Source organism: Dreissena polymorpha, chromosome 9 (genome assembly GCF_020536995.1).
Source record: "Dreissena polymorpha isolate Duluth1 chromosome 9, UMN_Dpol_1.0, whole genome shotgun sequence".
In the NCBI taxonomy this organism is placed as follows: domain Eukaryota; kingdom Metazoa; phylum Mollusca; class Bivalvia; order Myida; family Dreissenidae; genus Dreissena; species Dreissena polymorpha.
Window position 1 is genome coordinate 48,278,080 of NC_068363.1, and position 23,024 is coordinate 48,301,103.

Here is a 23,024-nt window from a genome sequence, read left to right on the forward strand (position 1 = left end):
AACTTTGTGAATTTGGAATAAATATCAAACATGCAATTAATACCATTTTGTTAATTTTCTCAAACAAACTTTTTTGTTTTTATGTTCTGGTTGTTTTTGTGTAATATGAAAGTATAATAAGCACTTTTTCATGACTTTTTTAACAGTGATTCATACATGCCAGAAATTTCCAGGTCCAAATCGGGACATTCCATCAAAAATGTTGGGAAATTTGACCAAAAAGCAGGACACCTAAAACAATAAATCATGCCAACTTTACTGTAGTCTGTAATCAGTATATTACTTACAAAACCTCATAATTTCTGGCAAATGTTGGCGATATGTGTTTACGAATTTCATGAACACAGACATTTTTATTTTCCGGAAGTAAACACACATGTGCAATAGGCGGATGAATCCATTATGTGAAATGCCTCTATTTGACTTCAATTTGGGACAGAGGTATGCGTAGTTGTTCAATGCGATGGGTGCACATCGAGCACTGTTTTTATTCAACCAATCATCAATTAACTCTTAATTTAGATTGATGCAATAGGTACAAATTATTTTCTGAAAATCAGTCAAAATCGAAAGTAGATTTATATCAAACTTCAATGTGTATCAGTCAGAGCTCAAATATTTTGATAAACAAAACTGGTGTATTGACAGGTTTTTTAGCCTCAGCTGGTGTATATAGAATACCGCGTAATAGAACCTTATACTTGATTTGGGGCATGAAATACATGTACAAATGCAGTCGGCTTTTAATTTGCAATAATGCATCTATCGCTAGCAATAGCTGCCATAAAAAAATAGCGACCCCTATAATATAAACACCATGGTGTGAATGCCCGATAAAATCTATAATTTGCCGATAGAGCACTGAACATGTGTCATAAACAACACTGGATCACTCAACAAGTAGATATGGTTTGTTAATAGGGGGCAATATTAGCGATGGTTATTTTAGCCAGACGGCGCTTGAATAGCAAATTTTATTGTTACCTTATAGAACATTATGTTATTTTGTACGAATGTTGGGACAAATTGTGTCACATCCAGACAAACACCCCAAAAACAGGACTGCCCCGCCAAGATCGGCACGTCTGGCATGTATGAGTGATTATATGTGTTATCATTTTGCCCGTATTTTTTTAAATTGTGTTATTGCATGCATGAGCACTGTTCCATTTTTTCCAGCTAAAAAAACAACATTTTAACATCCATTGTTGAAGAAAATTCAATTAATATGATGCAACTATATATGCAAGGTTCCTTTTAACTGATAATTTGTCAAAATTAATAATAAAATAAGTGAGACTGCATATTATGGACTATTGATGAAACATATTTCATTCCAAGATTAATGTCTTATTCCAACTTCACATAGTACTTTGTTTGATCAACAATTTCCTTTTTCACAACAATTTCACTCTTAACACTCCAACATGCAATCACAGTATAACGTTATTTCTTTTACTTGTCAATTTACAAAGAATCTAAAGCATAACAATATTTCTTGCACTTATAACTAATCTAAATTGACAATTCTTTAATTTCAGCAGATTTTGACTAAAAAATGACTACCGTATTTTCCCTCGTATAGCTCGCGTTTTTTTACCTCCAAATTTCAAATAAACAAGATATGTGTTTGTCAGAAACACTATGTCCCCTTTTGCGCCGCTTTGTAGCTATATATTTGACCTTTGACCTTGAAGGATGACCTTCACCTTTCACCACTCAAAATGTGCAGCTCCATGAGATACACATGCATGCCAAATATCAAGTTGCTATTTTCAATATTGAAAAATGTGTTTGTCAGAAACACTATGTCCCCTTCTGCGCTGCTTTGATTTTTTTGTTTACCTATGACCTTGAAGGATGACCTTGACCTTTCACCACTCAAAATGTGCGGTTCAATGAGATACACATGTATGCCATATATCAAGTGGGTATCTTCAATATTGCCAAAGAATTCATAAAATGAGAGATTTTGGCCACAAATACTTGACCTCTGACCTTGGATGACCTTTACCTTTTACCAATCAAAATGTGCGGCTCCATGAGATACACATGCATGCCAAATATCAAATGGGTATCTTCAATATTGCCAAAGTATTCATAAAATGAGCGATTTTGGCCACATATATTTGACCTCTGACCTTGAAGGATGACCTTGACCTTTCACCACTCAAAATGTGCGGCTCCATGAGATACACATGCATGCCAAATATCAAGTTGCTCTCTTCAATATTGCAAAAGTATTCATAAAATGAGCGATTTTGGCCACATATATTTGACCTCTGACCTTGACGGATGACCTTGAACTTGACCTTTCACCACTCAAAATGTGCAGCTCCATGAGATACACATGCATGCCAAATATCAAGTTGCTATCTTGAATATTAAAAAAGTTATTGCCAATGTTAAAGTTGGAGCAAATAGACCAACAGACCAATGTACAGACCAACAGACAATGGCGCCTTCATTATTCATCACATTCACGCCTTTGTAGTGCGAAAAACAATAACCCAACTTGTCCAACATAGTAGACTGCCAGTTTTAAGTCAATACTGACATATCTCAACAATGGTTGCCATCTCCCACGCGCCACAAACATTTTATTCTGCATTCAAATTTAAAGCCGATGCTTTCCCTGAGGAAAAATGATACACTGTACATGAAATCTTATTTTCTCACGTTTTACACGAAACGCACGTGGACTGTTAATCTGTTGCTAGAAAATTACAAAATTGTCAGAAAAGTTTAGTGCTATGCAACCCATGCGCTTAATCATAATGAAGCTTCCTATGTTGAGTGCTCAATTAAGCTTTCCAATGCCCTGGATTATTGGATTGCGCAATAGTAAAATGGCAGCCATTTTCGGTCCGCTTTGGTGGTTTTATTGTCTGTAAATATTTTTTTCTGCATTTTTGCATTAATAAAACAGCCTGCGCCTTATACATGGGTGCGTGCTATACAGAGTAAAATTCAGTAGTGTTAAAAAAGAAGAATTGAATATTTTCTAAAGCCTAGCATTGCAAACATTTTTAATTGTCAATTTGAAAACATTTAAATAAAAAACTATTACAATTTTCAAAGTTTATATTTGAATATTAAGATAGAAGTATTCATTGTGAAGATGATCATTTCTTTTCTTAAACTAAGTCTAGAACTGTATTCTTCAACTCATTCTCAGACTTAAGAATAAAGAATAAACTTAGACAAGACATGTGTTCGTCAGAAACACAATGCCCCCTATTGCGCCTTTTTGAAATTAAAAAAAATAAATATTTTGTTTGACCTTCGACCTTGAAGGATGAACTTGACCTTGAACTTCCACCATTCAAAATATGCATCTTCATGAGAACGCCGCTTTGAAATTTTATTATTTTTGTGACCTTTAACCTTGAAGGATGACCTTAACCTTGAACTTCCACCACTCAAAATGTGCAGCTTCATGAGATACACATGCATGCCAAATATCAAGTTCCTATCTTCAATATTGCAAAAGTTATGACCAACGTTAAAGTGTTTTTTTCAGACAGACCGACTGACATACTGACGGACAGTTCAACTGCTATATGCCACCCTACCGGGGGCATAAAAAGACTTAGACCCAAAAGAAGTGTTTCATGGTTTGCATATATACAGGCTACCACTAGAGCCTATGTGAGTCATGTTCTGAGAAAACTGGGCATTATAATGCATGTGCGCTAAGTGTTGCCCCAGATTAGCCTGTGCAATCCCCACAGGCTTATCAGCAGGGACGACACTTTCCGCTTTTATGACATTTTTCGTTAAAATGAAGTCTCTTCTTAGCAAAAATACAATTAAGGCAGAAAGTGTCGTCCCTGATTAGCCTGTGCGGACTGCACAAGCTTATCTGGGACTACACTTTATGCACATGCATTATGCCCATTTTTCTCAGAAAGCGGCTCATGTCATTATTAATATGTTCTAAATTAATCATTAGGAAATTTGTAATTAATACTAACTCAGACTCAATATTAATTCTTGTCAGGCATAAAGGAATATTCTTTATTCTTAGACATCTGTCTAAGATTGGTTTGGTGACTACGGGTCTAGAATTGCCTGGAAATCAACAGAGCAATTAGCCCAGAGTACTCACCTGCCCTTCCTCCTCCACCACCTTACTGTTGACCGGTTTTCGCAGTTTCATCTTCTTATATAGTGGGTTTTTCTCATAGTAGTGTACAAGCTCAGTTAGACTCTCAAACTCTGCATCACCTATGGTGAACAGGCGCCCCTCCTGACGGATACGGCAGTGCTTGATCTTTCCTTCCGCCCTGTGGGGATCATTCAAAATAATCATTGATTGAACAGTGGTTAAACAATCTCTGATTGATGTGTACAGATCCCTCACCCATGCTGGCTAGCATCTTTTTACATAGTTTGATACATTTTTTTTTCTAATCCAGTAGAGGCTGTTATATGTCATGATTATTTTTTTTTAATGAATTTTATCTATTCAATCCTATACACAGATATTGTTCTACTAAACTGCCACAAATGCTATTTTCCCCAATACAAGATAAAATGGCCATGTCTCAGTTATAAACAAAAAACCGTCGGAGACGGGTGATGCTCCCCAAAGGTTTTGTTTTGTCACAATATTGCACTATATATTCAGATAAAAGGAAATGTCTTGAGGGCACAGTGGTTGGGGGGACAATAATTTTTTAATAAAAAATTTCAAAGGGCCATAACTCTGTGAAAAATCATCCGACCAGAACCTGCTGATAATATGCACATCTCCTCTTGGTAGTGAAGCTTTCCATAAAGTTTCATTGAATTCCGGTCATTAGTTGCTGAGAAATAGCCTGGACAAAAATTGTGCACGGACGGACAGACGCACACAATGACAGACGAAGCGGTGACTAGATGCTCTCCCCAAAATAAATTTTGGGGGAGCATAAAAACACAAGAGCTTTGTCACATAAGTAACTTTCAATACCCCGTACTGCTTTGACACACACATAGCAGCCAGTTACAGGTACAGCAGCCATGCCATGGCTAAGTTAAAGGGCACATAACTAAAAAACTTGTGGATAACTCAGCATTAAGGTGTAGGGACCTATCTCAATTTCAATCACAAAGGAGGGAGGGGTGGAGAGGGGTGTAACGTGTGGGGGTGTAGTCAATTATTACATTATCTTCCAAAAATGCAATAAAAAAAAGATTATTTTCTTTTGGGTGGGGGGGGAGGGATTCTTCAGTGGAATGGTTGGACGATATTCCAAAAATAAAATAATAAAAATAAATATTTGTGTTTTTTAACCATGTTTGAAAAAAAAAAAGAGATTTGTTCGTCAGAAACACAAATCCCCCTATTGCACCACTTTGAATTTTTTTTTTTTTTTTTACCTTTGACCTTGAAGGATGACCTTGACCTTGAACTTTCACCACTCAAAATGTGCAGCTTTATGAGAACGCTGCTTTGAAATAAAAAAAAAATTACCCTTGACCTTGAAGAATGACCTTGGCCTTGAAGTCTGACCTTGACCTTGAATTTCCACCACTCAAAATGTGTAGCTTCATGATAATGCCCCTTTGAATATTTTTTTAACCTTTGACCTTGAAGGATGACCTTGACCTGTACGGATGACCTTGACCTTGAACTTCCATCACTCAAAATGTGCAGCTTCATGATAACGCCGCTTTGATTTATTTTTTTTACCTTTGACCTTGAATGATGACCTTGAACTTCCACCACTCAAAATGTGGAGCTTCATGAGAACGCCGCTTTGAATTTTATTTTTATTTTTTTCACTTGAAGGATTACCTTGACCTTGAACTTCCACCACTCAAAATGTGCAGCTTCATGAGATACACATGCATGCCAAATATCAAGTTGCTATCTTCAATATAAAAAAGTTATGGCCAACGTTAAAGTTTTCGGACGGACAGACGCCATATTTTTGACATTTGACCTTCAAGGATGACCTTGACCTTCACCTTTCACCACTCAAAATGTTCAGCTCCATGAGATACGCATGCATGCCAAATATCAAGTTGCTATCTTCAATAGTGAAAAAGTTATGGCCAATGTTAAAGTTATTTCGAAGTATCAATCAAATCTAATCATAAAATAGCAAAATTTAATAATTTGACCTTGAGAGTCAAGGTCATTCAGAGGTCAAGATAAAATTCAACTTGCCAGGTACAGTACCCTCATGATAGCATGAAAGTATTTGAAGTTTGAAAGCAATAACCTTGATACTTTAGAAGTAAAGTGGATCTTAACACAAAATGTAACCATATCTTCAAAGTTACTAAGTCAAAAAAGGGCCATAATTCCGTAAAATGACAACCAGAGTTATGCAACTTGTCTTTTACTGTCCCCTTATGATAGTGTGCAAGTGTTCCAAGTATGAAAGCAATATCTATGGTACTTTAGGGGTAAAGTGGACCAAAACACAAAATTTAACCAAATTTTCAAGTATAAAGGGCCCATAATTCCGTCAAAATGCCAGTCAGAGTTAAATAACTTTGCCTGCACAGTCCCCTTACGATAGTTAGTAAGTGTTGCAAGTATGAAAGCAATAGCTTTGATACTTTAGGGAAAAAGTGGACCTAAACACAAAACTTAACCAAAATTTTCAATTTTCTAATTATAATAAGGGCACATAATTCTGTCAAAATGAAAGCCAGAGTTATCTAACTTTGCCTGCCCAGTCTCCTCATGATAGCAATAGCAATAGCATTGATACTTTATGAGAAGAATGACCTAAATGCAAAACTTAACCGGACGCCAATGCCATGGTGATGACAATAGCTCATACTTTTTTTCAAAAAATAGATGAGCTAAAAATGTGTTTCATACATCTACACTTCAAAGTGATGACTTATTTTAAGTTTCAATACAATGGCATGACCAATTTAGAAGTAGTTTGCTCCACAAACATTCTATGCTTCTGCTATAAACACTGCTAGGTTCAAGGGCAAATTACTTCAGAACATAATTATGGAACATTGGGCATAAAGGTGTCTTGTAAATCTTTACTTCATGGTGATTACATATATAAAGTTTCAAATCAATCACATAAGGAATATACAAATACTCCTAAACCCCCAGTCATACCTAGTTTACTTGGTATAAAATCCCTAAAGTATACAAATCAAACTGACCTGAAGGAGATGGCATAGGTGGACTGGTCATTCTCACTGCGTTTATCACTTGTTCGGACCATGAATGCTCCGTCGTATGGTATCATGGTGAGCATTCTCTCAGCCTCCTTACGATCCACATTGGCATTATACCACCTGATAAGAGCAGTACAAATCAAATGGTAAATGCATGGGTTTTTAGTCTGATTACGATACTAGACACAACTTCGATCGGCTTTGACATTTACCCCCCAATCACTGGGGTATAAGTTGTCCATTTACATTTGGTGCAGTATGCAGCCACGGCACATTGGCTTATTTTCCTCAAAGGTACCTATTTATACACCTGGATGGACAGGAGCAAATGAGGGATTAATGTTTTGCTCAGGAAAATTCCGTGGTCTGAGCGGGATTTGAACCAGGGACCTAGACCAATTCCTAGACCAGAATTCACACTACACCAAGGTACAACAGAAGTTATGAAATACTAAAATGTGACCTTTTTGGCCCTGGCATGATGATTACAACATAAATTGAGAATTGATCAAATGTAACCTTTATAGATCTGACATGATCATTACAACAGAAATGTTACTTGTGAATATGCAACAGGTGTGACTCTCAAACCAGGCATTTTTTTTCCATAGATGGGTAGGTTGATAAATCAATCAAATACCAGTGCTTAATCTATAATATACAGTACTTGGAGATCTAGTTGTTATGGTTGGAGGGTTCACATGTTTTACATGTAAACACATGCAGGATGTTTATATATATGGCAAGTTCGCATAAATACTTTTCAAATATTTAACGTGTTCATTTACTGTGAAACCATTACTATTGGCCAAGCATGTATTTTTGTATATTTGCCAAGCATTAAGTTTTGTATATTTTGTCAGTAGACCAATTGACTAATGTAAGTTCCAATGATAATGTCCAATGTTTAAACAAAACAAGAGCACCACATAACGGGTCCCCTCTCGGTTGTGAAAGCTTGTCAGATTTTTTTTTTTTTTTTAGAGGTCAGTGACCTTGACCTTTGACCCAACAAGAGATGTGTTTGTCAGAAACACATGCCCCCTACTGCGCCGCATTAAAATAAATTTCTATTTATCATTAAGCAGGTATAGAAATCATCTCCCTTTAAAGGTTATTACTTCCCTTGAATTTTTCCAATACAACCAGGGTGGGGGGGGGGTCTAACTGTCAATTATGACCATGTCAGACATCACTGACAACCAAGGCCTGTGGTTTAAAAGAGATCATAGCCAGAGTTTTGTTTTTTATTTTTCATAAAGTTTTTTTTTTTTTCTTTTTCATAATTTTTTTCATAAAGTTGATCATGTATCTATGGACATAGGTCCACAGGTATTAATGAACATGAAAGATAATTATATCATTTAAAAAAAAAACTTTGACAAATCAATCGTTTGGTTTATATATAATCTAAATAATAAAAGTGAACAGTAACTGTGAAAAGAACTTCAATTCTTGGTAAGGAAATATATAATATATATGAGATTTATAATTATATAAATTACTTCCCTTGAAAATAATTGTCTGTAACAAATCTCTATTTTTAGTAGCAAATAATTAAAAGCCACTACCGTGACTGTAGATTCACCAATCAAAATGTGCAGCTCCATGAGATTCACATGCATGCCAAATATATAAAGTGGCTATGTTCAATATTGAATAATTATTTCCTTTTAAAGCTTATTACTTCCCTTAAATTTGTATTTTTTACCGTAGACTGTTAAAGATGACCTTGACCTTTTACCACAATGTGTTTGAAACACAATGCCGCCTACTGCGCCGCTTTCATTTATTTAACAAAAATATATTCGTGGGCAGGTCAGATAACAATGTCCATCTGAAGCTTATTACTTCCCTTGAGTTTGTTTTTTCGACCCTAGACCTTGAAGAATGATGTTCACCTTGAAATTTTACCACTCAAAATGTGCAGCTTCATGAGATACACAAGCATGTCGAATATCAAGTTGCTATCTTCAATATTTAAAAAGTTATGGCCAATGTTAAGGTTTTAGCACGACGCCTATGGCGGACGTTGGACGACGAGCTGGCTATGACAATAGCTCGGGTTTTCTCCGAAAACAGCCGAGCTAATAAAAACTTCTTGAATTAGGGAGTGGACACCATGCTGAATGTAAAACAATGCACTAAGTGACCCCTCGACCTAGTTTTTGGCCCGGCATGGCCCATGTTCAAGCTTGGCCTAGAGATCATCTGGATAAAACTTCTACAAAGTTTTGAGAAGATTGGATGAAAACTACTTGAATTAGAGAGCGGACAACATGTTGAATGTTTAAAACGCACTAAGTGACCCCGTGACCTAGTTATTGACCAGGCAAGGCCCATGTTCGAACTTGGACTAGATATCATCTAGATACAACTTCTGACCAAGTTTGGTGATGATCAGATGAAAATTACTTGAATTAGAGAGAGAACACGAACCGATCGACAGACAAGTTCACTCCTATATACCCCCCTAAACTTAGTTTGTGGGGGTATAATTAAAACTGAATTACCACAGACACAAAATACATATATATCCAATGTTATTCACTCATTCATACTGCGTCTGTTTTGCAATCAAAATAAATCCAGTTCTGACACATACAGGAGTTCATTACACTTTGTACAAATTTAACACACACTTGACATAACCTGAATGCAGTAAAGCTGCTCTGAAAACTTTTGATTTTGTTCAGGTAGAATAGTAAGGATTTGTGCTTATTAACAACTTTGCTATCCATTATAAGTATTGTGTTTTTTAGGGGAGTTGCAGATAATACAGCCAACATGCTGCAGATCCGGAAAAAAAAACAATAAACTAAATTAAAGATGACAATGTGTAATCAACACCTGATTGAAATAATTTCTGGGCTTTTATTAAAAATTAATAAAAAACATTGTGATTTGTGTTTGATCGTTTGCCTTTAACTTTATTTACTATTATGTAGTTGTTCATGTATCAACTGTGGCAATTGGCTTCATCACTTCAAACATTGGTAAACAGGCATTCAGTCCCACTAATCCCCTTATCATAACCATTAAATAGTTTATGGCATACAATAAAGTGTTACTATCCCCTGATAACAAAAGATAAGTTAAATTACATGTTGATAAACAGGGTCAACCTCCTGAAAGTGATTACCAAATTATCCCCCTCACCCAAATATGATTTATCGCAAAAAATCAGAATATGAACAAAGCACTTTTTTTAAATGTTTTTTTTCCAAAATCAGACACAATTGTTAACTTTTATTCCTTCCATTATTAAAATAAGATAAATAAATACAACATGCACACACTTTGCAAATATACAACATACACACACATATAAACCACATATATACAGTACATGTACTCTGCTCCCTCATGACTCATATACAAGATACATACAAATATATACACCCATATATAAGTAAACTTACACTGCTCCCTCCTGACTCATATACAAGATACATACAAATATATACACCCATATATAAGTAAACTTACTCTGCTCCCTCGTGACTCATATACAAGATACATACAAATATATACACCCATTTATAAGTAAACTTACTCTGCTCCCTCCTGACTCATATACAAGATACACACACATATATACACCCATTTATAAGTAAACTTACTCTGCTCCCTCATGACTCATATACAAGATACACACACATATATACACCCATATATAAGTAAACTTACTCTGCTCCCTCCTGACTCATATACAAGATACACACACATATATACACCCATATATAAGTAAACTTACTCTGCTCCCTCATGACTCATATACAAGATACATACAAATATATACACCCATATATAAGTAAACTTACTCTGCTCCCTCCTGACTCATATACAAGATACATACAAATATATACACCCATATATAAGTAAACTTACTCTGCTCCCTCATGACTCATATACTAGATACACACACATATATACACCCATATATAAGTAAACTTACTCTGCTCCCTCATGACTCGTATACAAGATACATACAAAAAATATATACACCCATATATAAGTAAACTTACTCTGCTCCCTCCTGACTCATATACAAGATACACACACATATATACACCCATTTATAAGTAAACTTACTCTGCTCCCTCATGACTCATATACAAGATACACACACATATATACACCCATATATAAGTAAACTTACTCTGCTCCCTCATGACTCATATACTAGATACACACACATATATACACCCATATATAAGTAAACTTACTCTGCTCCCTCATGACTCATATACAAGATACACACACATATATACACCCATATATAAGTAAACTTACTCTGCTCCCTCCTGACTCATATACAAGATACACACAAATATATACACCCATATATAAGTAAACTTACTCTGCTCCCTCCTGACTCATATACAAGATACATACAAATATATACACCCATATATAAGTAAACTTACTCTGCTCCCTCCTGACTCATATACAAGATACACACACATATATACACCTATATATAAGTAAACTTACTCTGCTCCCTCCTGACTCATATACAAGATACACACACATATATACACCCATATATAAAGAAAACCTACTCTGCTCCCTCATGACTCTGGGGCTGGGGAACAGGCTCCCTCAAGGTCATTGAGAATGTGTTGCCCTTGAGTGGGTGGGTGCGGTAGTACATTATCAGGTTGTAGAGGCTGTCAAACATGGTCCCTTCAATCAGGTAGTACTTCGACTGCATTAGACAATTCATGTCATATGAGGGGCACGCAAATAATTAAATGTGCACATGTAAGCTCTGACAGCAATTTAAGTAGGGTATATGTTCACTTACACAAATGTCAGCTTATAATGGAATAAATGGGTAAGGGTAAGCTTAGATAAGACATGAAGAGGTTCGTGTTAATTCAAACAAGAATATAAAGGAGTGAATGCACAGTGGTAAGAATTAAAAGGGGTAAAATAACCTCAGACAAAAAAATCCAGCAGGAAATTAATATTTAAAGAGAGCCTTGGACCTTGGTCACTAACACAAGATGGATATTTTGGCAAAATATTCTGACTAAGATTCACAAGGTTTCACAATAAAATTATAAAGAAAACTTTCCCACCCATGACAGCGATGTTTTTAAACAGACAAGAACCACTTTTCCATAAAAGATATCATTGAAAAGTAATGTTTTAAGCCATTTCCATAATGATTGGGCAAAAAATAAAAAAAACACCAATATTTGAACTCAGCCGAGATATAATTTGAACAAATATTCCTAGCACATGTTATGATCATTGGGCTAATGATTTCTGCAGAGTTAACATGTTTTCATGACAGCCTATAGGAAAAACTGGCAAACGCCCTGACAGCCATGTTTTTCAATAGACAGAAAAAAAATCCAACTCAGCTGAGACATCTTTGGAACAGACTTTCTTATAAAATTTAATGATGATTGGGAGACAGATGTGACTTCAAGATTGTTCAGGAGCTTCATCTTGTGACAAAGTTTCAGGCCAGACGTGACTTAAATTCGAACATCTCCAACATATCATTGCGAAAAATATTTGGACCAACTTTCAGTAAGAGTTGGCAATAAATGTGGCCTCTAGAGAGTTCCCAAGGTAAATGGTCATGATGAAAATTGAACCAACAACCAAATTTGATCATAAAAGCTCACCATTAGCATATTTTGCTCAGGTGATCTTGCAAAAATATGCTTTGAGAATAATCATAAGGATTTACTAAAGACATATAAGGAAAACTGCACTGTCCCCTTGTTTATAAAGCACCAGAACCATTTTTTAACTCAACCACAATCTTATTAGTATAACTATTTTATCAAGCTTCATGATGTTTGGGTAAAAATATATAACTTCTAGAGCGTTTACAAGCTGTTTCTTTAAGTTAACCTAATTACTAAGGTTTGACCCAGTTTTGAACTATGTTGAATTAGGACAAGTACATAATGTTCTGACCCAGTTTGATGAAGATATAACCATAGAGGTTGACTCTGAATAATCAAGGGTGATCACAAACACTAACCACTTTGTGCTGATGAACTAAAGTAAGGTACAGATTTTCAATTGCAACATTTGAAACCTATCCACTCGGTGAGGGAAACACTGGTCCTTATGAGAATACAACTATACATAGTCATCTTAACTTGAATAAAAGGGTAGGGTTGAAGAATAATTTATTATCTTACCTGTCCCATTTCTTGTTTTGATTTTATACGACAGTGGTTGATTGTCGATTGCCATCTGTTTTCAACATAAGAAACAGATAATTATTAACATATATGTAATACGTTAGTATATAAAACATTGTATGTAAGTTATATTGAAAGGTTGCACTTCATATCTTCATATATGAATTCATTTAGCAATTTAAATCACAAATTGCATTACAGAACAATTGTATCTAAAATCCAAATGTTTTTCTTTTATGTAAAAATAAGAACTTCAGAGCGGTGGTCTTGAGTTACACATTCTACATGAATAATGATAACTCTTTCAGTGCTGGAACCAAATTTTGAAGGCCTTTGCAAACAGTTTGGATCCAGATGAGACGCCACAGAATGTGGCGTCTTATCAGGATCCAAACTGTTTGCTATTCTGATAGTATTCTTTGAAAAAAATCGAAGAAAATGCTAATTTTAGAAATTCAGCAGACGACATTTTAGCTGACGACAAATTTCCCAGCATGCAAACAGGGTTAAGATTCAAGTTGATAAATGCCACATTATGCCAAAAATAAGAGCCTTTTCAGAATTTTAGAATAAGTTTAAGAATAAGCTTGTGAATACATGCATTGGCCAGATAAAATTCAGTTCTACTTTCTAACAATACAACAAATGTATACACTACTTATGCTACTAACCTGAAGGACAGAGAGAAGTCTCCCACGAAGGTGTCACTCTCACGTACAAGGAAGGTTCCGTCTCCAAGGTATTCGTAGTCTTTCAATTTCTGCTCGGCGTCTTTCCTACCATCAAGTAGACGGCTGTGGAACCAGGGCTCGCTAAAGTGAAGTTCTTTCTACAGGAAATAATAGAAGGCTGTCAGATTTAATATATTTGGGACGTGTTCTGTGAAATGGGGGTTTAATGCATGTGCAAAAAGTGACATTCCAGATTAGCCTGTGCAGTCCGCACAATTTAAACTAGATTTTTGCTAAGAAAAGAATTTCTTTAAACGAAAAATATCATAAAAGCGGAAAGTGATGTCCTTGATAAGCCTGTGCAGACTGCACAGGCTAATCAGGGGATGACATTTTACGCACATGCATTAAACCTCCTTTTCACAGAGCACAGCTCACATTTATTTGTTTGTTTTGCACCTCTTTCAGTGATGCGGTATAAAACGCCTTTGAAGTAAAAAAAAAATGACTGTCTGATTCATTTTCACAACTCTTTCATTAGCAACTTTTAACAAGAAACCATTGGAGACAGGTGATGCTCCCCAAAGGTTTTTTTGTCACAATACTGCACTATATATTCAGATAAAAGGAATTGTCTTGAGGGCACAGTAGTTGGGGGGACAATAAATTTTTTTATAGAAAATTTCGAAGGGCCATAACTCTGTGAAAAATCATCCGACCAGAAGAGGCTGATAATATGCATATCTCCTCTTGGTAGTGAAGCTTCCCATTAAGTTTCATTGAATTCCGGTAATTAGTTGCTGAGAAATAGCCCGGAATTAAATTGTGCACGGACGGACGGACACACGGACGGACAGACGAAGCGGTGACTATATGCTCCAATTTTGGGGGGAGCATACAAATATTTATCTAACAAACATTTCCAAATCATCTTCAACATTAAAAGACATGAAACAAATGTCTTGTATCGAAGAATGCGAATACATAAATAATCAATTATCTTTCAGCAAAATCTTGATTTTATTTCAAATTTATCACAAGATAATATATTATTAACATTATTCATTTTGAATTATAATTTCATGTAAAGCTTGTAATATGAATACATAGATTAAAAAGGTGGGCTTATGTCTATCCTGTTAAAAAAAGACATAAAAGATGATCTAAAAGAAATGGGGGCCTGATTAAAATGCACACAAAATATCCTATCCAAAGCAACGCCACTGACCTCTCTGTCTCGACTGACCTCCTCTTCCTCCTCCTCCTCCTCCTCTTCCTGATGTGCTGTCTCCTCACTATAGTACAACTTGTTGGCCGTCAGTACAAAGAAATGGGGAGTCCAGTTCTGAAACAAAAGAAACCATGTGTCATACAATAATTAGATTGAACCTATTTATTTTAGCTTGATTGCATCAAAAGACTTAGGCTGAGGTTCTGAGCAGAACCAGTAATTGGTATCTTTAGGGAAATATAGAGATCTAAAAAACGCTTTAACAGTGGGTAACAAACCATAAATCTCTCTGTTGCTAGGTGGACACCATATCCACATAGCCAGCGTGACCTACATTATCATAAGTACATGGAAAGAAATAGACAAGTGGCAAAAAACAAAACTTTGCTATTTGTCTAAACTGATATTTTCATGATTCCAGCACATGTGACCGTGGCCTTCGACCTCAAAATCAATAGTGGTCTTCCTCTACTAAAAAGAAGCCAGCATACATCTTAAAATCATCATAGGTAAAAACATATTCTAGATATGTGTCGTGTTCTGATAAAACTGGGCATAATACATGTGCGTAAAGTGTCGTCCCAGATTAGCCTGTGCAGTCCGCACAGGCTAATCAGGGACGACACTTTCCGCCTAAACTTGATTTTCGGTAAAGAGGGACTTACTTTTTAGTTTCAAGGAAGTCTCTCCTTACTGAAAATAAAGTTTAGGCAGAAAGTGTCGTGCCTGATTAGCCTTTGCGGACTGCACAGGCTAATCTGGGACGACACTTTACGCACATGTATAATGCCCAGTTTTCTCAAAAACGTGACTCAATTAATGTTTTAGCACTTCAATATTGAATAAACAACATATCTATCTAGTTCATGTTGATAAGCAGAAAACTGAGAGACAAATTCACTTAACAATGTACACATTCATGTAAAATTACGCGAGTATCCAAAATTTGCCAAAAAGTTATATAGACCATGCATTTCCAAATAATATCATAACATACACAATAATGACTTGAACTTCTCTATAGTATACACAATATTTCTATAAAGTTTCATGATGATAGAAAGAAAACTGAGAGACAAAGTTCCAAGACACAATAATGTTAAGTATCAATACATGTACATTTTCCAAATTCAAGAAAACCCAGCTAAACAAAAAGTATAGCGACACAAAATACACGTGTACAGGGTGCAGACCAACTGATCAGGGTTTTTCAAGAAAACACGCCTCAAAAACTTAGGTTGTGAGGGTAATACTATCAAACCCAGACTACTTCTTTTTCTTCTTCATCTTTAACCCTTTACCCCATAAGAAGCAAAGTGAAAATGGCTTTTGCAACCATCATAAAACCAGAACAGCTTGGGAGTAATTTGCAGTCTTTTCAGGTTTTATGCTGTTTGCTGCTCATCAGTATCTAACGTTTAGAGTTGAAGCCTTAATAACTTGAATCAAGTTAGACAGGTCTTAAATTGAATTTAACTTTTTAACGGACTACAAATGTGCGAAAATACATATCTAAGTGGTAATGGGTTAACAAGATCAAATAATAGCAAGACTATTGTCAAGCAATATATGTCTGCTACTGGCTCCACCATTGTCAGATTTTTTATTTTTATTATTTGTTGCCAAAGCAACCAGAATGTTTAATGTAGGAAGAAAATGAAATGACGTGCATAATGTCAATATTGCCATCTATCCATGTTTCAAGTTTCATGAAACAATATGAACAACTTTAAAAGTTATCGCAGGATTCAAAAAAGTGTGCAGGATCCACCATTTTCAGCAGTATTACTAGTCTATTTGTTGTCATAGCAACCAAAATTCTTGACATAGGAACAAAATGAAATGACGTGCATAATCTCCATATTGCCATCTGTCCATGTTTCAAGTTTCATGAAAAAATATGGAGAACTTTTAAAGTTATCACAGGATCCAGGAAAGTGTGACAGACTGACAGACACACAAAGCGCAAACCATAAGTCCCCTCCAGTGAAACCAGTAGAGGACAATTATGATTTTATTATATGAAAATCTCTTGACTAACTTGTTCAATGGGATCCTCCAGGTACAGTATGCCATTCTTCACAGAATTACTGAGATCACCTTCTCGGGCAGCTGTAAATAAGAAACCAGCATGAGCACAAGACTATGCCCATCAAGCTACAACTAAATAAAAGTGAAAATGGTTGGGTCCATTTGACTCAAAATTGTTATATAAAATATTTTTCATATGAAATAAGACGAGCAATTGACAGAAATATGCAACCTTGTACTTATTTGTCATTGACAAAAAATACAACACAACTCAAGAATTGCTTGGCAATTATCAAGTGGTAGATTCTGATCATTGATTTTGTGGTCATATATGGTGGATCAAAGATCTAATTTAAAATGCTCACTTACTATCATCTAAAGTGTAGTTCAGTGGATCACTATGACTATGCTCACTTACTGTCATCTAAAGTGCAGTTCAGTAGGTCATTATGACTATGCTCACTTACTGTCATCTAAAGTACAGTTCAGTAGGTCACTATGACTATGCTCACTTACTGTCATCTAAAGTGCAGTTCAGTAGGTCATTATGACTATGCTCACTTATTGTCATCTAAAGTTTAGTTAAGTGGGCCATTATATATGCTCGCTTACTGTCATCTGAAGTGTAGTTCAATGGATCATTATGACTATGCTCACTTACTGTCATCTAAAGTGCAGTTCAGTGGATCATTCAGACTATGCTCACTTACTGTCATCTAAAGTGTAGTTCAGTGGATCATTATGACTATGTTCACTTACTGTCATCTAAAGTGTAGTTCAGTGGATCATTATGACTATGCTCACTTACTGTCATCTAAAGTGCAGTTCAGTGGGTCATTATGACTATGCTCACTTACTGTCATCTAAAGTGCAGTTAAGTGGGTCATTATGACTATGTTCACTTACTACTGTCATCCAAAGTGTAGTTCAGTGGATCATTATGACTATGCTCACTTACTGTCATCTAAAGTGCAGTTCAGTAGGTCATTATGACTATGCTCACTTACTGTCATCTAAAGTTCAGTTAAGTGGGTCATTATGACTATGCTCACTTAGTGTCATGACTTACTGTCATCTAAAGTTCAGTTAAGTGGGTCATTATGACTATGCTCACTTACTGTCATCTTAAGTGCAGTTCAGTAGATCATTCATACTATGCTCACTTACTGTCATCTAAAGTGTAGTTCAGTGGATCATTATGACTATGCTCACTTACTGTCATCTTAAGTGTAGTTCAGTGGATCATTATGACTATGCTCACTTACTAATATCTAAAGCATAGTTCAGTGGATCATTATGACTATGCTCACTTACTGTCTGTCATCTAAAGCGTAGTTCAGTGGATCATTATGACTGCTGACTTACTGTCATCTAAAGTGCAGTTCAGTGGATCATTCAGACCATGCTCACTTACTATCATCTAAGTTCAGTGGATCATTATGACTATGCTCACTTACTGTCATCTAAAGTGCAGTTCAGTGGATCATTCAGACTATGCTCACTTACTGTCATCTAAAGTGTAGTTCAGTGGATCATTATGACTATGCTCACTTACTGTCATCTAAAGCGTAGTTCAGTGGATCATTATGACTAAGTTCACTTACTGTCATCTAAAGCGTAGTTCAGTGGATCATTATGACTAAGTTCACTTACTGTCATCTAAAGTGCAGTTCAGTGGATCATTATGACTATGCTCACTAACTGTCATCTAAAGTGCAGTTCAGTGGATCATTCAAACTATGCTCACTTGCTGTCATCTAAAGTGCAGTTCAGTGGATCATAATGTCTATGCTCACTTACTGTCATCTAAAGTGTAGTTCAGTGGATCATTCAAACTATGCTCACTTACTGTCATCTAAAGTGCAGTTCAGTGGATCATAATGTCTATGCTCACTTACTGTCATCTAAAGTGTAGTTCAGTGGATCATTAAGACTATGTTCACTTACTGTCATCTAAAGTGCAGTTCAGTTGATCATAATGTCTATGCTCACTTACTGTCATCTAAAGTGTAGTTCAGTGGATCATTATGACTATGTTCACTTACTGTCATCTAAAGTGTAGTTCAGTGGATCATTCAGACTATGCTCACTTACTGTCATCTAAAGTGCAGTTCAGTGGATCATTATGTCTATGCTCACTTACTGTCATCTAAAGTGTAGTTCAGTGGATCATTATGACTATGCTCACTTACTGTCATCTTAAGTGTAGTTCAGTGGATCATTATGACTATGCTCACTTACTGTCATCTAAAGTGCAGTTTAGTGGGTTATTATGTCTATGCTCACTTACTGTCATCTAAAGTGTAGTTCAGTTGATCATTATGACAATGCTCACTTACTGTCATCTAAAGTACAATTCAGTGGATAATTATGACTATGCTCACTTACTGTCATCTAAAGTGTAGTTCAGTGGATCATTATGTGTATGCTCACTTACTGTCATCTAAAGTACAGTTCAGTGGATCATTATGACTATGCTCACTTACTGTCATCTTAAGTGTAGTTCAGTGGATAATTATGATTATGCTGACTTACTATCATCTAAAGTGCAGTCCTGTGGGTCAGCCTGGGACATATCACTGGGAAGTTTCTTATGCTGAAAATATATTATGATACGATTTAATATAATATTGTTATAATCAAATTAAACATATACTGTGCAATTAAAGACAATGAATTCCAAGATGGCCTTAGACTGCTCAAATAAGTTTAATAAACCACAGTGGATTGTCACAAAGTAATTGCATGTACAAAATGTAAAAATTATCATATGGATTTCTTATTTAATTATAGCAAAAATTTATGTAACAAGTGATTGCCAAGCAATATGGTCCCCTACTGGTGAAACTCCATCATTGTCTGTAAAAATGTTGTTGTTGTTGTTTTTTTATTTTGTTGCTGTAGCAACCAAAATTTTTGACGTAAGAAACAAAAAAATTTACGTGCATAATCTCCATATTGCCATCTGTCAATGATTCAAGTTTCATGAAAAAATATGAAGAACTTTATAAGTTATCGCAGGATCCAGAAAAGTGTGATGGACTGACAGACTGACACACAGAGCGCAAACCATATGTCCCCTCCGGTTTCACCGATAGGGGACAAAAAGCAAAATATTTCACTGTGAAATCTTCAAATGAAAATTTAACTCCTGGGTTCAACAGAAACCTTGAGTATAATCTTTTGTTTGAGCTGGTCAGGAGAGGGCAGGAACGTTGAAGATTCTTTAAGAACTGCTTCTGTAAGCAGCATATCTGAAAATAAAAACCAGAGCCGACTTAGTTTTAAATGTGGAAACAGTCACTTTTATGCCCAAACATTGTACAGTGCAATTGCCATGATACAAAATAACAGTATTATATGAAGAACTGCTGTGGTCCAATCTGCAGAGAATTGAATACGCGTGATTATCTGTATCATCTACCGTGGGGAGGCAACACCCACTGTTTCACACTAAATATATGGGCCGTGCTCTGTGAAAAAGGGGCTTAATGCATGTGCATTAAGTGTCGTCTCAGATTAGCCTGCGCAGTCCACACAGGCTAATCAGGGATGACACTTTCCGCTGTCATGATATATTAGAGCACGGCCCATATGAGAATTTGGAGGTTTGGGTACTGTTACAAGTTTATTTGTGAGGGTATTGCATTTTTGTGCCAACGTCTTGAACGTCTACTTAGTATAAACAACACACCAAGAAATAATATACTCATAACTCTTTGCGACACTACGTGCATCTTTACAATTATATGAGTATTAAAATTTGTCTAAATTTAAATGCCCATGAGGCTGCAAATATTACAAAATACACAAAAAGATTGTATTTCACTTCCATAAAAAAACTAGAGCTTTGTCACAGACGTGACGTATACCCCCACATGATAAAAATGACACAGAATATTTTGCATGCTGTCTTCACAAAACAAGAGAAGCTAATTTATGGCGATTATTAAGAATTATTATGCAATTATCATTAATGGCCATTTTGACCTTAGAACTCTTGAATTCTTTCGCATGACACGCCGTCCAATGACTGTGAACAAATGTGCTAAATTATTTTAAAGTCTCACAATAAATGACAAAGTTATGGCCTGTACAAGCTAATTTATGGGCAACTCCAAGTGTTACCTTGACCTGGGAGATATCGACGTACTTCTTTCGCATAACACACTGTCCCATGATGGTGACCAAATGTACTGAGTCAATTTAAAATCCAACGATAAATGACATAGTTATGGTCCAGAATAAACTTTCGGTTTAAAACGCACTAAGTGACCCAGGGATCTAGTTTTTGACCCGGCATTACCAATATTCAAACTTGACCTAGACATCATCTAGATACAACTTCTGACCAAGTTTGGTGTAGATCAGAATAAATTTTCGTAACAGACAGACTGACAGACCGACCAACAAAGTCTCTCCTATATAGCCCCCATTACCAATGGTAATGGGGGTATAAATATACACTGTAACTCCAATATAGCGCGGTCAATGGGGTCCAAGCCGCGAAACAGTGTTATAACGGATCCGTGTTATAAGTTTTGAGCTCATTTACTGCAGGGCGCTATAATAAAACAAGGGACAAAATTGTCACAAAACCAGGTTTTCATTGTGAAAAAAAAATCTGATAAAGGGAGAAAACTCAAACTGAACTTTTGAAATGAACAAACAAAATTAACCCCCTATGTTAGTTTTTTTTTTTTTTTTAAATCTATTTTTAGTCGTGGCGACCTTGACATTGGAGATATTGACGTGATTCTTTCGTGCGACACACCGTCCCATGATGGTGAACAAATGTGCCAAATGATTTTAAAATCTCACAATGAATGACATAGTTATGGCCAGGACAAGCTCATTTATGGCCATTTTTGACCTTTGAACTCAAAGTGTGACCTTGACCTTGGAGATATCGACGTAATTATTTCGCGCAACACACCGTCCAATGATGGTGAACAAATGTGCCAAATGATTTTAAAATCTGACAATGAACGACATAGTAATGGCCCGGACAAGCTTGTTCCGCCTGCCCGCCAGCCCGCCCGCCCGCATTCGCCAATCTAATAACCAGTTTTTTCCTTCGGAAGACCTGGTTAAAAACCTGGTTAAAAACAGGTATAGAATAGCCTATAATATAGGTCATGTATATTGCCATGCTTTGTTGACGCAAATACATGCATATAAACCGAATCGTATCAATAACAGTATACATACCGCTTTTCTTATGTGCACATTTATCCGATAATCCAATCAAATTGCAACCTCACTTAAAAAATAATAATCTTGAACATTAATGACGATATATGTTTAAGAAATTCGTAAACACAACCGTACGCATATATGCCATTTTCAGAAGTGTTAAGAGTACAGTGCATTTTAGGGCAGAGCTTTCATTGGACGAGCGACTTTAAATTTAGATTGAATGCAAAACGACTCATGTACAAAAAATTGTTTTATTGCGTCATACGCATGCAAAAAACGTGTTTCCCAGGGACTTTCTGATACTGCGCAAAAATGAAAGTGAAACTCTGTTAAAAATTACCGGTACACTGCATTCGCATGTAAATAAATCGTCTGCATTATTTAATTTCTTAAACACCAACTGAAAGATTAAATGACATAATACTAGAATGATAATGAAATGACAAAAAAAGTTGTTTTATACAGTGGGCAGTATATTTCACAGCCGCTCATTTAATATAGTCAAACTGCAACCATATCTAAGTAAGAACGTTTCAATCGTTTTGAATTACTTTAATTGTATAACTATCC

General features: G+C 35.8%; 1 protein-coding gene across 1 annotated transcript in view; it reads right to left on the reverse strand.

The window, feature by feature from the left end:
* The window catches only part of LOC127846016 (1-phosphatidylinositol 4,5-bisphosphate phosphodiesterase gamma-1-like), a 148,009-nt gene that overhangs the window by 70,370 nt on the left and 54,615 nt on the right, over positions 1–23,024 (reverse strand). Inside the window, exons 12-20 of the mRNA XM_052377197.1 lie at positions 20,424–20,509; positions 19,791–19,851; positions 17,266–17,336; positions 15,222–15,338; positions 13,994–14,151; positions 13,320–13,374; positions 11,712–11,857; positions 7,132–7,266; positions 4,112–4,289 (exon numbers count right to left, since the gene is read on the reverse strand). Coding sequence (XP_052233157.1) covers positions 4,112–4,289; positions 7,132–7,266; positions 11,712–11,857; positions 13,320–13,374; positions 13,994–14,151; positions 15,222–15,338; positions 17,266–17,336; positions 19,791–19,851; positions 20,424–20,509 — 1,007 coding nt within the window. The remainder of the gene's footprint in view (positions 1–4,111; positions 4,290–7,131; positions 7,267–11,711; positions 11,858–13,319; positions 13,375–13,993; positions 14,152–15,221; positions 15,339–17,265; positions 17,337–19,790; positions 19,852–20,423; positions 20,510–23,024) is intronic.